The sequence below is a fragment of the Chenopodium album genome, chromosome 5 (assembly GCF_948465745.1).
Source record: "Chenopodium album chromosome 5, dcCheAlbu1.1, whole genome shotgun sequence".
Classification (NCBI taxonomy): Eukaryota; Viridiplantae; Streptophyta; class Magnoliopsida; order Caryophyllales; family Amaranthaceae; genus Chenopodium; species Chenopodium album.
This window is the reverse complement of record NC_137838.1, coordinates 71,339,858-71,360,711: the sequence shown is the minus strand read 5'-3', so window position 1 is coordinate 71,360,711 and position 20,854 is coordinate 71,339,858. Positions and strand designations below refer to the sequence as shown.

The following is a 20,854-nucleotide window of genomic DNA, read 5'->3' as shown; positions in this document are numbered from 1 at the left end:
ACAAAAATGTATCGATTTGTGGGAAACTGTAAATATGAGACACTTACGTTATTTTTTTGCTAATTCCGAGCTCAATTCGGTCCCCTAAGAACTAAAATGACCCTTGAAACCTTAACTGAAGATTTTTCAACATGTAAACCGATGAAAAAAATTAAATTGGGCTGCAATTTACAATTTATACGAGCTTTTAGGCTGCAATTTGCAAAAAAAAAAAATTTAAATGACTGCAATTTGCAAAATACGAAGTTTAAATGGCTGCAATTTGCAAATTTTCCTAATTTAGATATTCAATGCTTGTTTGATTGACCTTGGAAAATAGGAAGAAAAGGTAACAATCAACTGAATATCTGATTTCATTAGTTCATTTAACATACGTAATTTGAAATGAAAATGACATCAACTTAGGTGTCGTTTGGTTCACAAGGGAATTAGAATTTCCCATGAATTGCAAATATACGGGAATTTAATTCCTAATCAAATTCATGAGATTTTCAAAAAATTGTTTGGTTAACAATGAGGGAAGTTACTTCCCAAGGGAATTTCTACTTACCTAGGGGGGTTAGGTAAGTGAATTCCTACATTTTGTGGGAACTCAAAATTCCTAGGAAGTTCCACTTCCGCCATATCACCAAATTTTTGCCAACCAAACAACATACAAAATTTGTAATTCCTAGGAAGTTTCAATTCCCATGTTTTATTATGTCAACCAAACAGACCCTTAGATTGAAACTACCTCAAATTTAGATCCAGGTAGGGTCTTGTTGCAAGTTAAGCACATAAGAAGTACGGAGTATAAAACAACATACATGCAAATTAGAAATATAAAAATATACGTCGTAGTATGAATTTTATTTAACTGTCCTTTAAAGTCCATATGTAAGAAATAATGCTAACTTGCTACTTACTTTCAAATGACCCATAAATATTTATTTTTACAGTTATTTGGAAGTATTTTTCAATTTAATTAGATATAACAAATAAAATTTTCAACATTTGAAAAAAAGGTCGAACAAAAAAATTGAAAACTACTCATCAAACCATTCAATTCTGGTTTATAAAGCTGAAAAAGTCGGGTTTTATTTTTTTTATTTATTATTATTTTTTTACATACTTTTTCAAATCAAATTAAAAAAGTTTTTTTTTTTTTTTTTTTTTTTTTTTTTTTTTTTTGGCAAACAATTGTCAATTAAAAAGGAGGGATGCACGGTTAATCTTTTTGATTGCTTTACTTTGAGGTGTTCTAAACGGAGGGTTGTGAGACAATGAAATTATGTCTCGCAAGGGCATTATAGGCATTTCAGACGTCATTTTAGAGATGTCTCATTGAGCTGTTAAAACATACCACTGGAACTTCAGTGGTACAAAATACACTCTCAGTGGTATAAAATGTAGTCTCAGTGGTACTAAAAAAGATTCAACTAGAGTTTCAGTTGAACAAAATATAGACTCAGTGGTAGTGGTCCCGTTAAATTTTTGTCCGTTTTGCACGTGAAGTGGGGCCCACACTACTTTTTTCACTCCTCCTATCTCTCTCCACATTTCTCTCTCTTCATTGTACTTTTTATTTTTTTAATAGTTGTGAGACACTTTACTATGTCTCACAACCCTACAATTTTACTTCCTCCTTTACTTTGTCAATCTATTTCGCCAACTCAACATTAGGAGTTAGATCGTGATGAGTCAGCTTGCACATGGACATGTAGGCAAGCGATTAGTAAACGCCGTTTATTTCCTCCATTACTGAAGCTACCACTGACACTTATTTCCTCCATTGAAGCTACCACCAACACCACTTCAATTCATCATGTCCACCGACACTTATTTCCTCCATTGAAGCTACCACCAATGTAATACCCCGTATTTTTTTTATGTATTTTTATAAAGTATTTAAGTATTAATAAAATGTATTGTCAAGGGCTCAAGTATTTTAATTAAATATTCTAAAGGGTTAAAGTATTTTAAAGGAAAAATTGCCCGCAATAATCCGACCTTTTGCCCGTCCGCTGAAAATAATCCCACCTTTGGATTATTTTTTAATAATCCCACCTTTACCCCCCGATCTTTTTTATTGGTCCCAACCGGTTAATTAACTTGCTATAGCAAGTTACTAACCACGTGTCGGCACCCAATTAGTCCAAAAAATAAAATTTAAAAAAAAAATTAAAAAAAAATTAATTAATTTAGAAACCACCCACCACCCAAACCACCTCCCCTGCCACCTCCCCTGCCACCAATCCCGGCGCGCCGGCCTCCCCTGCCACCCCTCCCTTGAACCACAATCGAACCCCCTTCCCTGAACCACCCTCGAACCCCTCCCTCCCTCACGAACCTCCACATGAACCACCCTCGAATCCTCACGAAACCAAGCCAACCCCCAATCGGCCAACCCCATTCACGCGGCTCCGGCTTACCCTCCCCTCCCATGAACCACCAATCCTCTCCCTCACTCTTACCCCCGTGAAAAGCCAGCCCTTAAACCCAGGCTCCGTCCGCGAAAAACCCACCAACTCCCTTAAACCCAGCTCCGACGCGCCGACTTCCCCCATCCAATCCCATTCTGGTCGCGTCGCGTCTCCCCCGTCCACCGTTTCCACCCGCGTCGTCGTCGTCGTCCACAGAGGAGGGGTTGGGTTAAATGGTTAATGTGGTTAAGGGGTTGGGTTAATAGGTAATTGGGTTTAGGTTGGCTTGGCTCGGTGGGATTCCGGTCAGCTTGGTGGTTTCAGGTGTGGGTGGGATAGTGGTTCTAGGGTTTAGGTTGGGTGGTGGTGGCTGAATTGGGGTGGCTTAGGTGGCGGTGGTGGTTTTTTTACTATTTTTTTATTTTTATTTTTTTGACTAATCAAGGAGCAACACGTGTAAATTCTACTTTAAAAAAAAAAATTACCTGCTCAACCGGTTCCAAGTAAAATGGGACCATTTATAGCGGAATGGGTATAAAGGTGGGATTATTAAAAAATAATCCAAAGGTGGGATTATTTTCAGCAGACGGGCAAAAGGTCGGATTATTCCGGGCAATTTTTCCTATTTTAAATATAAAGTTTTATATAAGTAAAATATGTTTTGGGCCAAACATTTATTAATTATTGGGCAATGTAAATTATTCCTACATACTCTTATTGGAATAACCTATTTCAAAACCTATAACTTAAGCCCTATCCCATAACTCAAGCCCACATTTTTATAAGCCCAGATTTAACCATACACTCTCTACTCTATAAATACCCCATGAATCCCACACAAAAAAGTTAGTCTTATTTTCTCTCTCCTTTGTTTTATTAATTTGTGTAATTATAATTATTGATTTAAGGGTTTTGATTTTATTGTTTGAAATTAATTTAATTAGTATCAAATTGTATTTTGATGATTGAACTTTATAATTTTCAGATTTTGTAAATTTTATAACCTAGGGTTTTTAATTATTGAAAATCATGATTTTAGGGTTTTTATGAATAATTGATTTAGAGCTTTTATAGTAATGATGTTTTGAAATTTTGGTGATTATAACTACTTATTAGTTTAACTTAATTCCAGAGTTATTTTGAACACGCAAATTCATGTTTTAATAATTATATTTCCGTTCGTTAATATTAATCTCGTTTTAATCCCGATCAGGTTCTAAACTCCTCCGATTTTGATAAAAAAAAAAGTAGTGTTTTTCGAGTGGAAACAATGTTTTAAGAAAGACTCACTACCTTTGGTAGTGAGCACTACCCTCTAGTGGCCAAATTCAGCCTCTAAATACAATTTTTGAGCAGTTTTTTATTTTTAACGAAGTTTAAAAGGGGTAAGAGATAATTTAATGTTTCTATGGATAATTTAAGTATAAAGATGTATTTTGATGAAGTTTTAAAGGATTTTTGATTAGTTTAAAATGTTGGAATTTTATTTAAAGTAGTATAATTGTGATTTTTAATAAAAGGGTGTGATTATCCATTAAAAAGGAGTTTAATTAGGGGTTTTTAAATAATTTTTAGATTATTATAAGTTATTTAAAGTGAGTTTAAGTTGCTGAAAATTGTGTATACAAGGGTAATTAATATAGTATTATTGTCCCTTTATGTAGGAGACTTGGTTCGGGAATTGTTGTAGTGTAATCGGCTACTTTAAGGGCTTATTTGAGATACGTACGCGTACTTAGCATATTTTGATGATGTAGAATCATGCTAGGTTTGATTTCAATTAATTACAACTTTACAAGTAGTATCATGCTAAGGTTTATGTATGGAATTGTGAAATTATGATGTTTGTGATTGAATTGGGAAGCATGAATTATTTGGGATGGTTATAGATTGGAAGATTATATTTTGGGCATGTTGTGTTTGAACCACATTTTTATTTATGGCATGTTAGAAGGCATGATTAATTAAACTACATGTTTAATTATGTTTGGAATATTGAAAAGGAATTTTATTATGGTTCAAATAATTTTTATTGATGCTTTAAGCATGAGGAAGGAGCTATATAAGTGTCTATGTACACAAGGAATAAATTGTATGTTGGTGCCTTTGTGCACTTAAGGTGTTTTTAATACCGAGGGATAGGATTTTTGGCGCATTATGCATTTAAGGTGTCTTTGACACTGAGGTAGAATTAAAAAGGGTTCAACATTAAATAATATGTGGTCACTAATTATTCAAGAATTAAATTGGTATGTTTGTTTGATTGAATAATTATTGTTGATTGACTTATTATGCTTTGAGAGTCATCACCAAGTCTAATAATATGTAAATAACGTAAAGTGAAAGAGATTACGCACCAAAACTCTTGGAACGTATATACCTTGAGTATGAACAGTGGGGGGAGTTATGGGATTTTATATTTAACCATAACTTCTAATGGAGTACAGGACGCTGTATATTCCTTTTTTATTTATTATTATGCGCAGGAATTCCGCCACCTTTGAGTGGTTTTGTCGCTGGCACGGTCAACTCCCGTGTCAGTTAACCTCAAATTTATTTGGGGGAGGTTAGGAGGTGGAAACCCGTTCGATGCGTAATCAACGCAAAATGAATTAATTAGTGTCTAAGTCATTGTGTCTTGTTGATTGGTGTGTATGCTTGTGAACAGGTGCAATGAGGTAAGTGTGTGTTGATAGGTGAAAGCATGTTAGTGTGGCTAATTTACGCTTATGTACTCAGCTTTGCTGATTGTGTGTGTTTGTGTATTTGGCCATGTCTTTATCTTGGCCCTATGATGATCCTTTTTTAATGGAGAGTAGTGGAAACAAGTAGAGATAAACTTTTCAGGTATTGAAACATGATCATGATGGGGCATGAGTGAAGAGTGAATCTTACTAGTTTTCATTAGGTTACAAGGTGTTTTATGCTTTATTTATTTATGATATATTTTGTGTGGACTAACACAAAGGTTTGGTTTTGGGAACGGTTTTTGAATAAGGGCCTTTAATGGTTCCAAGTTGTAGTTTGATTTTATTTGACTTGTTCGTTTGGTTTTAAACTTTATTTTCGTTTGGTTGACCTTGGGTTGACTTGTTTAATCGATTTTTAATTTTGAGTCTTCCGCTGTGTATCTTTGATAATTGCCTTAGCCGTTTTCACGGTGGCGGTAATGTCTTAGTTATTCCTAAATCGTGTTTTTAAAAGAGTAGAATGGGTATTTAAAAGAAAGGAATTTCTAGGGTGTTACAACCAACACCACTTCAATTCATCATGCCCACCGACACCACCATCTTCCTCCGTTAAACTGTCCATCGACACCACCACCTCCAAATTAAACAAAAACCATGGGAATCAAAGGTGAAATTAAGGGCTTGGTTAACCCCGAAGGATAAGGGTGACCAAGAACATGGTGTTAGTGAATGTTGGGTGGAAATATGGCGGAGAGAGAAAGGTGGAGGTGGTCATTTTATGCAGCTGTCATTGATGAATGAAGGTAAGAAGCTTTGAGGAGAGAGAGGATACAGAAGGAAAAGTGGTTTAACGGAAGGAAATGGGTTCACTCCGTCTAATGATGTGTACCACGGAGTCAGCCAAAACTTGGGCATTTAAACATGTCACACAACTAAAATGACCGAGTGATCCACATTTTGATGAAAATACCAAAAGTATCCCTAGATTAATGTTTTGAAACAATCAAAGAGATTAAAAGGAAATTTCCCCATTAAAAAGGCTTTTCCTGCTGGTTTCACATATTTCAGCCTAAAAACCAATTAAAGAGGTTTAATATGGGATTATGTAAAACAAAATGAATTAATTCTGCTTTCTAGACAAAATTAGAATGGGAAATCCTTTGTGATAATTCCAATTTTAATGTACAATTTGTTACAACCAAATACACCTTACATTTCATCATATTACATTTTTAGAATGCACTCCTCAAACCAAAGACTCTTGAATTTGTACAAAAAATTTACAAATAAAGCCTTTGGTGGGAAATTGGTAATGATTTATATTTAATTTTCTGTTTTTGTGTTGATATTTGGTGTGCCCATACTAACGTCAATGGATCCTAGGTCAAAATATTTAACTTAATTGTAACTATATTATACAAGAAGATAACTCTTGGAATGTAATGTGAAACTTTCCAAGTTTCTTCCTCCATATTTGGTAAATATAATTTGAGGTTTTTTTCCTCTCTTCTTCTCCAATTACAGATAACTTTAAGGGTGAATTTTTAATTAATGATCAATTTATAGTTAAATCTGCTACTTGACTTTGCCCAAGGTATTATCTCTTTAAATTCTAAATGGGAATTTTATTGGATTAGGAAACTAGATGTCCCTCCCAAAATAATAAAGATTTTCATATGGTTGATGTTGCATTATAGTCTTCACTCTAGAGCAAATCTTGCTCATCATCAACTTGATATTTGTACTACTATTTATCTCCTATGTATTCTCACAATGAAGCTAAACAACAATTATCTTTTAAATTTCTCTTTTTCTTCTAGTCTCAGGAAATCTACTATTAAAGTTAAGTAAACTTTGATGGTTCTTCTATAAATAATGTAGCTATTGCAGGAATAGTTATTAGGGATCATATGGGAAACCATATAGCTAGCATAAAATATACTTTGTACTTCGTAGTATGATGAAGGGACTTGCTCGTCTTTTTTACCAGAAGCCATTTTCTTCATAATAGCCTTTTGTTAAATAATAAGGTAAAATAGATACGGAGTATTAAATATCCCAACTTTGCTCCATTTCTTTTAATAATCCCAAATTTGGATTATTTTGGAATAATCCCAACTTTGGGGGCTGTTTACTTTCTTCAATCCCAAACCGGTCAACAAAAATCAATGACATGTTATCACTTATCACAGGTTATGTAACATGTTGTCAAGTTGTATTTGGTCTAAAAATTATATATATATATATAAATACGAAACCCCCCACCCAGCACCTCCTTCCCCATTGCCCACTAGAACCCCAACCACCCCATATCCCCTCCAGCATCGGAAAATCCACCCCCTCCTCCCATCCCGTCGCCCCTTCTCCTTCCCCCTTGAACCACCATCTCGGTCCCCATTACCCCCCTCTCCCTCGAAACGCCTCCACGGCCCACCCCTCCAAACATCCACAAAACCCCTCTCCCCACCCTCGAAAAAACTAAGAGGTTTTACAAGGGTAAGGGGAGGAGTTTCATGGGTGTTTTTGAGGTTGAGGGAGAGGGGGGTTACAGGGATTGAGGGTGGTGGTGGTTCAAGGGGCCGGGGAAAGAGGGGGGCAACAGGATAGGAGGTGCAGTGGGGCGGTTGGTAGGCGAGAGGAGGGGTGAGTTTTCTAGAGCGGGAAGTGATTGGGGTGGCTGGGGTTCCGGTGGGCAGTGGGGCTGGGGTGGTCAGGGAAGGGGTGGGCCGGGTTTTCTAAAAATTTGTTTTTTTTTAGTTGGCGAATTAGCTTTTGACACGTAGAACTTAAAAAAAAAAAAACCTTTTCAACAAGTAAACAGTAATTCAGATTAAAGGATGTAAACAGCTCCAAAGTTGGATTAAAAGTTGAGTTTATTAAAAAGAAAATGATGTAAAGTTAGGATTTAAAATATCAATTTTTCCTATTAATTATCCATTCCTATTTTGTAACAAATAGAAAAGGTAAACGTGGGATTTTGAAGATTTTCTACCTATAGAAGAATCATTATTTTATTGATAAACTATCCTTTATGATTTGTTTACAATTTAGGCCCTATTCACTTCACCTTAAAAAATAATATTAAGTAAAAATAATTTCAGTTCAGTTTAAATAAGTTCAGTTCAGCAAAAATAAGTCTAGTTCAATAAAATTCAGTTTTCTTAAAAAAAAAAAGAATTATAATAGAAAACCAGTAAAAATAATTTAACTTCAGCAAATATAATTTTGTTTCAGTAAAAATAATTTCAGTTCAGCAAAAATAAGGTGAAGTGAACAGGGCCTTATTAAGATTTTCCAAACCATATTTCACACTAAGGCCTTGTTCTTTTCACCTTAAAAAAATAATATTAAGTAAAAATAATTTCAGTTTAGTAAAAATAAGTTCAGTTCAGTAAAATTAATTTCAGTTCAGTAAAATTAATTTCAGTTCAGTAAAAATAAGTTCAGTACAGTAAAATTCAGTTTTCTTAAAAAAGAATTATAATAGAAAATCAGTAAAAAATAATTTCAGTTCAGTAAAAATAATTAAAGTTCAGTAAAAATAATTTCAGTTCAATAAAATTAAGTTCAGTTCAGTAAAAATAAGTTCAGTTCAGTAAAAATAATTTCAGTTCAGCAAAATTAAGGTGAATCAAACAGGGCCTAATTTGTAACTAGTAACTGGATGCCAACAATTTTTTTGGAATAGAAGTGAATGTAAGCTATCTTATTGGTTAACCCAATCTAAATTATTTCATAGTGAATTAGCATGATTCAAATTTGAAATACTGGGTTAAGTCCCGTGCCATGCACGATCATAATTAAATTTTACAATAAATAAAATAATAAATATGGTGTTAATTCAACAGTAATTTATCCAAAAAAATTATTTGTAACAAAATAAATTAAATTAAATGTAAAGATTATTGAATTGGGATTGTATAAAAATATATATATATACTAATAGAAACTTAGACGATATAAGGTTTTATATAAGAAAATTAAATTATTTGCTTAGGTAATTAAGTTAGTATCCATACACCAACTCATATACATTTTTCCTTAAATTTTTGACACAGTTTGATCGGCATAATATGAAAATTTATTTGAGTTCATTTTACTTTAGGATAATTAGTAGGAAATTTTAGATTTTAACACCTTACAAAAACCCGAAAATGGTTTTTAACACCATCATAAAAAAAATAATAAAAAATAAATAAATAAAGATTTTAACACCACCCAAATTTAAAAAAATTCCAATATATGTTATGTACGAAGTACACTATAACAAATTTATTTTGTTCTTATAAACGTTATTTATAGTTTTAAGATTAATACTCCGTACAAAGTATGCTACCAAAATGATTTTTTTTTTTCTAAAAAACATTGATATATTGATAATATTATAGAGCGATTTAAGTAAATAATTCTAAAATAAAAAATAATTCCGTGTGTACGTTGCTTTAAAAAATATTTCCCACTTTACCGTCCACGTAGGCTCGGATTTTTGGTTCGTTTTTTGGCTATTAATAAACCGCTAATAAATATTGTGGTTCTACACAAATTAGAACCGCTAATGGTATTAGAGGTTCTTCAAATAGAACCTCTAATACCATTAGCAGTTCTATTTGAAGAACCTATAATAGTTAGAGGATCTTTAAATAGAACCTCTAATGGTAATAGCGGTTCTATTTGAAGAACCTCTAATGGTATTAGCGGTTCTAGTTGAAAAACCTCTAATACCATTAGCGGTTCTATTTGAAGAACCTAAACATTAAGCCTAATAAGTTACTAAGTATTTTAAGTATAAACCGCTAATGACATTAGCGGTTTTAATAAATGAACCGCTAATGACATTAGCGGTTCTTTTTTAAAACCCGCTATTGTTATTAGCGGTTTATAGCCTCGTATTTTACAGCCCTACACTAATCCTACGTGTACGGTATCACAGGAAATAGTTTTAAAACTGACATATATACGGAATTATTTTTTATTTTAGCATTATTTACGAAAATTGCTCTAATATTATAATAATCTTGGAAAACAATATATTCCAATACCTTATTTTTTTTTAATCTATGTTAGTATTTTTGTAATTAAAAGTTTCCTAGTATATATATATATATAGAATATATGTAAAAATTTTAATTGAGTAATATTGGATTAAATATGTTGTCAAAATGGAAATAATTATTATTATAGGTTATAAAATATATAGATGTCATTAAAATATGGCAAAAAAATTAAAAAGGAAAGGGAAAAAAAGGCGGGAAAATTTTTAACCAAGAAATGACAAGTGTCATTTCTGGTTTCACCTTTAGTATATGTTTATTGATTTTTAAAACCCGCTATTGTTATTAGCGGTTTATAGCCTCGTATTTTACAGCCCTACACTAATCCTACGTGTACGGTATCACGGGAAATAGTTTTAAAACTGACATATATACGGAATTATTTTTTATTTTAGCATTATTTACGGAAATTGCTCTAATATTATAATAATCTTGGAAAACAATATATGCCAATACCTTATTTTTTTAAATCTATGTTAGTATTTTTGTAATTAAAAGTTTCCTAGTATATATATATAGAATATATGTAAAAATTTTAATTGAGTAATATTGGATTAAATATGTTGTCAAAATGGAAATAACTATTATTATAGGTTATAAAATATATAGATGTCATTAAAATATGGCAAAAAAATTAAAAAGGAAAGGGAAAAAAAAGGCGGGAAAATTTTTAACCAAGAAATGACAAGTGTCATTTCTGGTTTCGCCTTTAGTATATGTTTATTGATGATTATGTATAGTTTTAAGATTAATACTCCGTACAAAGTATGCTACCAAAATGATTTTTTAAAAAAAAAAAAATTGATATTGATAATATTATAATAATCTTGGAAAACAATATATTCCAATACCTTATTTTTTTTTTATTCTATGTTAGTATTTTTGTAATTAAAAGTTTCCTAGTATATATAGAATATATGTAAAAAATTTAATTGAGTAATATTGGATTAAATGTGTTGTCAAAATGGAAATAATTATTATTATAGGTTATAAAATATATAGATGTCATTAAAATATGGAAAAAAAATTAAAAAGGAAAGGGAAAAAAAAAAAGACGGAAAAATTTTTAACCAATAAATGACAAGTGTCATTTCTGGTTTCGCCTTTAGTATATGTTTATTGATACTCGACCAAATCTGAATCATCAATTACACCCGATCCAATAATTCGAATTGACAACTCCAATAACACAAATAAAAAGATCAAATCTAATCTAACCTTATATGGTCTGATTTGGTCCGATCATTTCTAAAGTTAACAATTATTTGCTTAAGTAACTTGAATTGAATATAGCCTCATTTCCTATCAATATCACAATGTGAGTTATCAATTTTAAGATGTTATATCTCGCATAATATGAGTTGCCATTTAATTGAAGAGGATATTAAGGGTCTGTTACATGCAAAGTAAATGAATTGAAGAAAAAACATAGAGTTTGTTACAAATAGGACAACCAAAAAAAAAAAAAAAAAAAAAAAAAAAAAAGAACAAGAAAAAAGAGACAATTCCCAAAAAAAAAAAAAAAAAAAAAAAAAAAATCAAATTTTTGTTTATGTTTATAAATACGAAGTTTTGAATTCATGACATAAAATTTTATGTCCAAAAACAGTACAACCACAAGCACTGAAATGGCTTCCATTCTCAATTTTCTGTCTCTACTTTTGCTTATCTCTTTTGTTCAACAAGGTACGTTATTTATTCGCATCACTATACTAATTTTTATTGTAAACGTTTCTTACATTTTCTGTTTTTTGATTTTTTTGCTTTTTTAAAATCATATAGTATATGTCAAATAATGAATAAAAAATTATTGAAACTTATTAAAATCATGATAATTTTGAAAACTGACAATAAAAAAGTGATAATAAATTTTTTTTCCCTGTTTTTGGTTTTTAGTAAATTTAAGAAAGACTATTCAATGGCTACAATAAAATTGTGGCTATTGTAATTAGTTTTAATCTTGACCCTATATTTTAAATAATCAATCTTGCCCATTCATTCAATTGACTTCAAATTTGACCAAGAAATGAAAAAAAAAAAAAAAAAAAAACTGTTTTCAGTTTCTAAAACCAGAAAACTGAAACTTTGCCCCTTGCCATTGACGATTCTCCAATCTCCATTAAAAACCAACATTTGCTTTTGGTTTATTAACAATAACTTTGCATCAAATATATATATAAAAAAAATTGAATCAGCCTCCATAATAGAAAATACTCCGTAAGAAAAAAGGGAGGGAAAAAAAAATGAAGATAAAGATATAAAAATTGTGAGATTTGTCTCTAGTTTTCAAGAAACCAATCATTTGACGTTAAAGGTAATAAATCCATGAAAATATCAATTAAGATAGATCATTCCTCTGTAAAAGTTTAATCCTTCAACTAAATTTTCCATTATTAAAAAAGATGAAATTTTGTTATTTTATTTGATTTTTATTTTTATTTTTTTTAATAGGTGTATTTTAAATTCAACTAAATGGATGAATGTGATGAATTTTGTTAATTGGAGGGTTGAGATTTACTCAGTTACAATGGCCACAATTTTATTGTAGCCATTTGAAAACTGTCCTAAATTTAAAAACAAAAATAAAAATTAAAAAAAAAATAAAAAATAAAAAACTGAAAACAAAAAAATGTCAAACAAGGTCTTACCTATTTGATTTTATTTTAGCTACCAATTAAACATTAATGTTTAAAAATTATGCCATCTAAGTTTTCTTTTTCAATTTGAAATTAAATTAGCTTTTTTAATAAGAATTGTCTATCACCCCAAAACCCTTTTTGTTTTTTTTTCTCCTGAATTACTCGCTTGTAAAGTTGTAACCTTTCATGCCTTTTTACCACATCGTAATAAATTTCTTTTCAACATTCAAATAGTGAAGGATAGTCTTAAAACTTTAACTCGATTTCTTAATTACTCGTGTATGTTTTTGCCCACACATACTTGTAAACAGGAATAAGCAATTGGGATGACTGCAACTATTATAAGAATGTAAAACTCAGGCAGGAAAGAACAGATGAGCAACCAAGAGGATGGAAAGTATCAATCATCAATACTTGTAAAGATTGTGTATTCTTTGATGTCCGATTGAATTGTACTGGATTCGTGCCTTATCGCCCATTAGATCCAAAAGTACTAACAATCGTAAACAATACATGCTATGTGAATGAAGGCGGTATAGGTTACATACCCTATGATAGTAATTACAGCTTCACTTATCTTTCCTACAGTCCTACTGGTTATGACTTTACCGTCCATCATGCTGCTATATCCTGTAACCTTCCGCCTGCTCCACCTCCGCCTCTTCTGGTTTAATGCTTAGCAAAAGAACAAGGGATTGTGTAATGAAATAATGTGTGTTGCAGGTTCAATAACAGTTTGTTTTGGATTGATATTTGAGAGATTATGAAAATAATAATCACTTCGTATTAGAGATTTTAAGATATATATCTTTGATATTATTCTTTGTTATATAGTCGTTAATATATATATCTCCATGATTTGAAGTATTAAAGAGTTACAACTGGAGTTAACTAAATACAAATTCTCAAATAATTACCAGCAAGGCTGTATCAATATTGATTGGCAGAGTTCTTATCATGCAACATTGCAATACCAGCTCCAACTGTTGAGGTGTGGCTGACATCAGAGTTACAGGATTAGGGGCTGAGAACGAATGCTCCACCCATACAACTCAAGCGAGCCCCCATAATGGTTCCCTTGCAACCTTGCCAGTTATGAGTTTCCATAAAATGATAAAACTATAGCCCTCCATTGTATCCTTCATTCTTAGACGACAGAATATTGTACTACATCAGATACAAGACACCAACATCTCCAAGGACAGCATCATGTGAGCTTGTAGATTCCATTAAAGATGGATAGCATAACTGCATAGAATTCCCGGCGTTGTTCAACTTAGTATTTCTCGAACATGCTCAAGATCTCATTTCACACAATACAGGAGAACCAAGAGTAAAAAGCAGCAGATTTTCTGTACAAAGATTGCTTTTGCAGTATCTTATAGAACAATTCTTCCTCTTTCCCTCCATATAATCCTTTGAAAACATTAAAAATAAATGAAATTGACACATTGATATAGTTAATTTCAGCAAATTTGGCAAATTAATTTCCTATTGTTGAAGGCCACTTCCAATTAAGAATAAGCAACCACTGGTTTACGATTACAGAATTCAAAACAGCAGCCATTTTTCAGAAAATTCACAAATACATTGAATGAACCCAACCCTCTGAATCTCACACACGCGCACACACAAAATTTTTACATATCACAATGTCATGAACAAGGCAAATCCAAATCAAATGCTCTAAAACATCAGGCTGAGGTAGCTTTGGCTGATTTATGTGCTGCAATCAGGCTTTTTGTCAGCCATATAGCGGTTTCCCGAGACGACACAGTTTCTTCACCAAAAGGTCTCAGAATACCAGAAAGTTCATCAAGCTTATCCTCTCTAAGTAGCCGTGCACATAACTCAAGGAGAGATTCTAAAGCATCAGCTCTTTGGTGGGTCGGAACTTCAGTCCCTCCTTTGGTTTGACCACCACTCATTGCTGTTAGGGTTCTCCTCAGTAAAGACAATTCAGCTGGTGTTGGGTTAATTGTTTCATCACTACCACTACTTGACTGTAAGGTGCAACTAGTGTTGAGAGTCTCTACTCCAACTTCACAGTTGGATGGGAGCAAATTGCCATTCTCAGAAGGCGATGTCTCTGTTTGTTGATTTTCTATACAAATATCATGATTTTCTGTTTCCTTTTGAGAGCTTGGTTCAACATGCTCATTTTGCGTCACTGGCAATGGTGTAGGTCCATCATCGGGAGAGCTGTTAGACGAACGATGCTCTTCACAGGAAATTGACGTGTTTCCATTGTTCGGTCGCATGACTTGATTGATATGTTCACTTTCATCAGTAAGGTCTTGTACGTCATAAAGCTCCAATAAATCTAGTTTGTTCTCATTCTCAACATTAACATCTACCCATTGTTGAAGGGATTCATTACTAAATGTATTTGCGGCTGTAGTTTCTTCCACACCACTTTCCTTGGAAGCATTTAAGCCACTTAGCTCATCTGAGCTTGTATGACAGCCTGAAGACTCACATTTGGAACTTTCACTGGCATCACATCTATCCTTAAAGTAGCTCACCAGATCAACTCTCTTCGTTTCAAGGTTTTCCTCAGAGGTAGCAGATGTGGATGATTTGTCACAACAATTCTGCTGATTGATGGGCATAGCATCACTAATCTTTTCACATTGATCAAAATTTCCCATTGGCTTTACTGCTCTTTGTTCTCTCTCTCTTTCATCCTTGTCACATTGATCAAAATTTCCAATAGGCTTTACTGCTCTATGTTCTCTCTCTCTTCCATCCTTGTCACATTGATCAAAATTTCCAATCAGCTTTACTGCTCTATGTTCACTCTCTCTTCCATCCTTGTTTCTATTAGTTTTACCAGATGAAAGTCTCCTAGATGTCTTTTCTGCCTTTTCCTTTGAGTTTGGCGACTTGACGGGAAGATAGGATGGGGATGTAGCACGACACCTGACTAAAAATGGCTGCAGGTGAGGATGTCTCAAAATTTCTGCAGCCTGATAAGTAATGTAAAAAAAAAATACAGAACATGCATCAGAGAGGATCCAAGAGCTGCAAACTACTCTAGCATTTAAAAGCAGGTGCAAAAGGCAATGAAACTCACAGTAGGCCTATACTCTGGGCTTTTTCGTAACATGGTCTTTATAATTTGTTTCCTGGATAGCAGAAACATAAATTGTGAAATAACGATAAGGCGACTTTATTTATAATGGATTAATGGAATAACAAAACATGCAACTGAAATTAAATGAAGATATAGATGTGGTGAAGTTATAAAGCACCAAGTCCATTTCTTGGATTTTGTGGCACTTACAATGTGGAGGAGTAGACAATTGGAAGTGGGGTCATAATTGATCGGTTAATTTTGTTGATCAGACTAGCCATGTCCTGTTTCATTTCACCAGAAGAATTAATAACGAATTGTACAAAAATCAAACTAAAACTTCTCTCTATCCAATAGATAATTTAGTACGGAGGTAATTCAGCATGGGACTTACATTAGCTCTGAATGCTGGTTGATGTGCAGCAATCTCAAATATACAACATCCTAAAGGAACAAAATACATCAGCACAGAACAAGATAACAGAGTTTAAAGTGACACCGTAATACTCTTTGTTACTTACCAAGTGACCATATATCTGATTTGTAGCCATAAGGTATGTCTGCAAGGAGCTCAGGACACATATAATTGGGTGTACCAACAACCTAAGTACAGTAAGTTTTCAACAAAAACCCTTTCATCAGCAAAATAAATTTATTGTTTGCAAATACACATCATTAGAGGAAATGCTCAGAAGTCAATACCGATGAAGCAAGATCATCAGGCTTGAGAAGTTTTGCAAGTCCAAAGTCACCTATAACCTCCACACAAAAAAAATTTGTGAGCACTAATCCAGCTCAATACAATTCTAACCCATAAGAGGGTACAATTTTCATATGTCAATGGATATTTTTTAAGGAAAAAAGCCTTGGCAGAAAGTCCCTTACCAAGCCGAATGTCATTTTCCTTTGTCAAGAAGATGTTGGAACACTGAAATAAACATAGTTACATTACGATTGACATTAGTGGGCCATAAAAATAGTTTCAAACCTTGAAAAACAAAACCAGTACCAATTTTGCAAGCACATGCAGATTTACAAACCTTCAGATCTCTGTGAAGTATGCGGTTGGAGTGCAGGTAATCCACAGCTACCAACAACTGAGTCATCCATTTGCAGATTTTCTGTAGATACCAAGAATTTAAATAGGTTTCTAAATACTCATGCAAGTAATATCAAGAGAATTGGTAATTAATTATTTAATTGCTACCTCCTCGGAGATATGTGATCCTCTAGCCTTCCTAATGATCTCAGCCCTGATCATACAGAATATTATCCCACTTAGTCATAATTCATTTGTTAATTGCATCCAAAAAGAATGGAAACTGCATATTTTCTTTTGAAATAAAATATAATTTTATAAAAGTGTTTCTTCAATCTAAATGGATAGAAGTCACAGTACTGTTGACATGCATGCATTGCCTCGTGTGATCACAAAGATGAAAGATCCTTTTGAGGCAAAGTGTAATGAATGATGTGATCGCCCCGCTATTTTTTTAAGATGAGTGCCTAATGCAACTCTCATGCCAGTCATACAAATTTGATATCCTACAATACTTTAATAAGAGATGAGTACATAAATGATAATAATCAAGGATGCTAGCTGCTTACATATCACCTCCTTCGCAATAGCTGGTTACGATACATACGCAGCATTCCTACAGCAAAGAGGAAAAATGATAGTATGAAGCCTCAGTAGTAAAACCATAGCAATGTCATTAAGGGATTTCATAGTTTCAAACAGATCATTTTCAACAAAATCAGCACATGTAATGGCCATGCTACCTCCTAATTGAGAAGTTGAGTTTTTATTGGTGCGGACATGCAGTAGTGTTCAAATTTTATACTATGACAAATCAAGATATGTAGCAAACAGTAATTGCCAATATGGCATCAATGGCACTAATATATACTCAGTATGTGATGTCTATATTTACCTTGTCCACCCAAGAATCTTTATATTCAACAATGTATGGATTGTTTAGCTTGGAAATCAGCTCCATCTGAACAAAACAACAAGAGCCAGAGCAAAAGTAAAAATGGTAAGTACTGAGAATCGAAAGCTCTAGTCCTTTAAAAAAGAGAAAAGAAACAAATTCAGCAAAATGCAACATTTGGACAATAAGACACACCAAGATCAAAGAATGCAGCAAAAGGTACTAAGACTATTAACCACAGTTCCACATGTAAAAGGTACGTAAAACATACTCCCTCCATTCCTCAATGCTTGTCCCATTTGTCATTTATCACCAATGTACATCTTTAAACAACAATATCTTTATTGTTTAAGATTAAAAATTCTGAAAAGATAATATTTTGAACTTACACATCGAAACGAATCTAACAAGATCCCACATAAGCATCTTATCTCTTACATAGATCAATGTATAATATATCCATAAATAGTCATGGTCAAAGTTTTTCTCCCTTCAACCGGAATATTCCAAATGGAACAAATATTAAGGAACATAGAGAGTACAATACAAAGAGATAATAACTAAACTAAACTAAAATAAACTATTATAACACTGATCAATAAGTGATTTTATCATAGATTCATGAACTAAAACGCCTAAAATTGGAGGTATGAAACATAAAAATACAACAACACTAGTGGATGTGTGATTTTGTTATACATTCCTAAACTAATGTCATTTGAGGATATTTATATTATATTCATAACCATAAGGCTGCGTATGTTAAAGCTGTGATACGACGAAGTAAACATAATCAACATTTTTAATACACCAAATTAAATTAGATCTTGACTACCAACATGTTCAGTTGAAATTTTACAAATTAGAGATAAAAGAGACTAACCTCCTGAAGAGCTGTTCTCTTAAATTTCTCAGTTTGTTTAGCTAAGCGTATCTTCTTCAATACATACCTAAAAAATAAATGAATAATCAGCAACCATAAGAAATATGGGTAGCAACCCATATAACACCGACAAACAAATCATTAGCAATCAACAAAAAAAATTAAAAATACAATACTCCATTATTTGGCATGTTTCTTATCAATTTTGAAATCGTTGACCTGTTTTCAACACCCTATAATTGATCCCTTTCCTTAAACCCCACAAAACGTTGGAAAAATTATATAAAATTGAAGCAAATTCAACCAATTGATCCTATCAGCTAATCTAAGTGTTAATCATTCAAACAAAGTAATTAGCAAAGTAATTAACAAGATTTAAACTTGAAGGAAAAGAAAATTCACTTCTTTTGCTCAGCTTTGTGGAGAACAAGAAAAGCAACCCCAAATGCGCCTCTTCCAATTTGTTCAATCACTTCATAATCCTCCATTTTAGACTTAAATTCTCCATTTTCAGCCTCCATTTTGAAACCCCAGAAAATTTCAAACCCCCAAAAACCCTTTTCAGGATCTACTCTTCTCTGGGAAATTTCAGCGAACACCTGGTATGCAACCCAAAAATTTTAGCAAAAAACATAAAAAGTTACATATAAAAATGAACTAAAAATCAAACCTTTTTGCCTTACCTTCAAACCAATTCACCAAAAGAACAGGATTTAAGGAAGAATACCCAGAAATTGAAATTATACAATAGTAAGAAATTCGCAAAGAAGAAGCTCAAGATTGTAAAATGGAGAAAGAAGGTCTGTTTATTAGAGAAGAGAGAGAAAGAGAAAGAACACCCACAAGTTCAACTGTTGAAGAAAAGCAGGAGCAGCAGCAAGTAGCAGACTGGAATACAAAAAGTGTTAAACAGAAGTATTATGACTATTTAATTACAAAGGTGATTTGTTGAGTCGTCTGTTTTACTCCTTAATTTTGTATTAGTATCAACTTAACTACTCCCTAAATCGTACTGTAATAACTAGTAATACGTATTACGTATTTTCTCCGTCTTTTTTAGTTTATACCGTTAGACTTTTATACTATTCATACCATACGCTTTGACTCGTTTTTGTATTTAATAGATACGATAATACATATTCATGAGAGATCTTGTTTGAATTGTTTCGATGTATATTGTATTAATATTTATTTTTTATAATTTTACATTGTTTATGATCAGAGATATTAATCGTTAAAAATATCTGCTGGCAAGCGTGATGATAGAAAGGTGTCAATTAAAAAAATAGAGGAAGTATATTTTTGGTTAATTATTTCTGTTCATGTAAACGTAAGCTACTTCCTCTGTTCTCAAATAAAGTCGCATTTGACAAATACGTACGTGTCGATATTAAATTTATATGCACGTGATGCATGCTATATACTAGTATTCTAAATTTTTTCTAGATCAGTTATTTTAAAATGCTCTCTCATTTCGTTCGTATCTAAATAAGTGCATCACTTCTGGAACAATCAATCATTAAGGCCCTGTTCTCTTCACCTTAAAAAAATAATATTAAGTAAAAATAATTTCAGTTCAGTAAAAATAAGTTCAGTTCAGTAAAATTAATTTCAGTTCAATAAAAATAATTTCAGTTCAGTAAAAATAAGTTCAGTTCAGTAAAATTCAGTTTTCTTAAAGAAGAATTATAATAGAAAATCAGTAAAAATAATTTCAATTCAGTAAAAATAATTTAAGTTCAGTAAAAATAATTTCAGTTCAGTAAAAATAAGTTCAGTTCAATAAAAATAATTTAAGTTCAACAAAATTAAGGTGAACCAAACAGGGCCTAAGTGAATATAGCGCATGAAAAGAATAGAGCCATACATGAACTTAGGAAACAAAATATTTATTTTGATCGTAGAAGCACTTCATAACATATAGGTCTTATTTGTTTTATTTCATTACTAAGATAAGTTCAGACAAGATATAAGTAAAGGAAAATATATTTAGATAATTATTTTTGTAGTGGTTAATAAGGATTTTTTTTTTTTTTGAAACAAATCAATTCATTAATAAAAAGTCATCCGGCATCTACAAATGAAATCTAAATTAACAAATACATAAAATTGAATCAAATTAGGTTTTCCTTCATCAGAGCTACGATCGTTGAAAAGATCTTGCATTGTGGTACATCTC

At 32.3% G+C, this 20,854-nt stretch overlaps 2 protein-coding genes across 2 annotated transcripts; one reads left to right on the top strand and one right to left on the bottom strand.

The window, feature by feature from the left end:
• Positions 1 to 11,771: 11,771 nt before the first annotated feature.
• On the top strand, positions 11,772 to 13,455 carry LOC145633101 (uncharacterized). Its single transcript, XM_081685394.1, has 2 exons — positions 11,772 to 11,829; positions 13,094 to 13,455. Exons 1-2 carry the CDS (start codon positions 11,772 to 11,774, stop codon positions 13,453 to 13,455), a joined length of 420 nt encoding a protein of 139 aa, XP_081541520.1.
• An 841-nt stretch (positions 13,456 to 14,296) lies between these two features.
• LOC145632227 (serine/threonine-protein kinase Nek6-like) lies at positions 14,297 to 19,575 on the bottom strand. Its single transcript, XM_081684548.1, has 14 exons — positions 19,359 to 19,575; positions 19,078 to 19,274; positions 18,676 to 18,742; positions 17,793 to 17,858; positions 17,467 to 17,513; positions 17,066 to 17,111; positions 16,899 to 16,979; positions 16,744 to 16,786; positions 16,561 to 16,610; positions 16,380 to 16,461; positions 16,253 to 16,302; positions 16,069 to 16,142; positions 15,859 to 15,910; positions 14,297 to 15,751 (listed from the first exon to the last, which is right to left on the bottom strand). Exons 2-14 carry the CDS (start codon positions 19,194 to 19,196, stop codon positions 14,477 to 14,479), a joined length of 2,052 nt encoding a protein of 683 aa, XP_081540674.1. The 5' UTR covers positions 19,197 to 19,274; positions 19,359 to 19,575; the 3' UTR covers positions 14,297 to 14,476.
• Positions 19,576 to 20,854: the final 1,279 nt, after the last annotated feature.

Bases quoted from the DNA above. Each gene is read 5' to 3' on its own strand.
- LOC145633101 (XM_081685394.1), top strand. From the start codon at position 11,772: ATGGCTTCCATTCTCAATTTTCTGTCTCTACTTTTGCTTATCTCTTTT. The intron at 11,830-13,093 runs GTACGTTATTTA...ACTTGTAAACAG, and splicing joins TATCTCTTTTGTTCAACAAG to GAATAAGCAATTGGGATGAC.
- LOC145632227 (XM_081684548.1), bottom strand. From the start codon at position 19,196: ATGGAGGCTGAAAATGGAGAATTTAAGTCTAAAATGGAGGATTATGAA. The intron at 18,743-19,077 runs GTGAATTTTCTT...TTTATTTTTTAG, and splicing joins CACAAAGCTGAGCAAAAGAA to GTATGTATTGAAGAAGATAC. The intron at 16,462-16,560 runs GTATTGACTTCT...TACTGTACTTAG, and splicing joins CTGATGATCTTGCTTCATCG to GTTGTTGGTACACCCAATTA.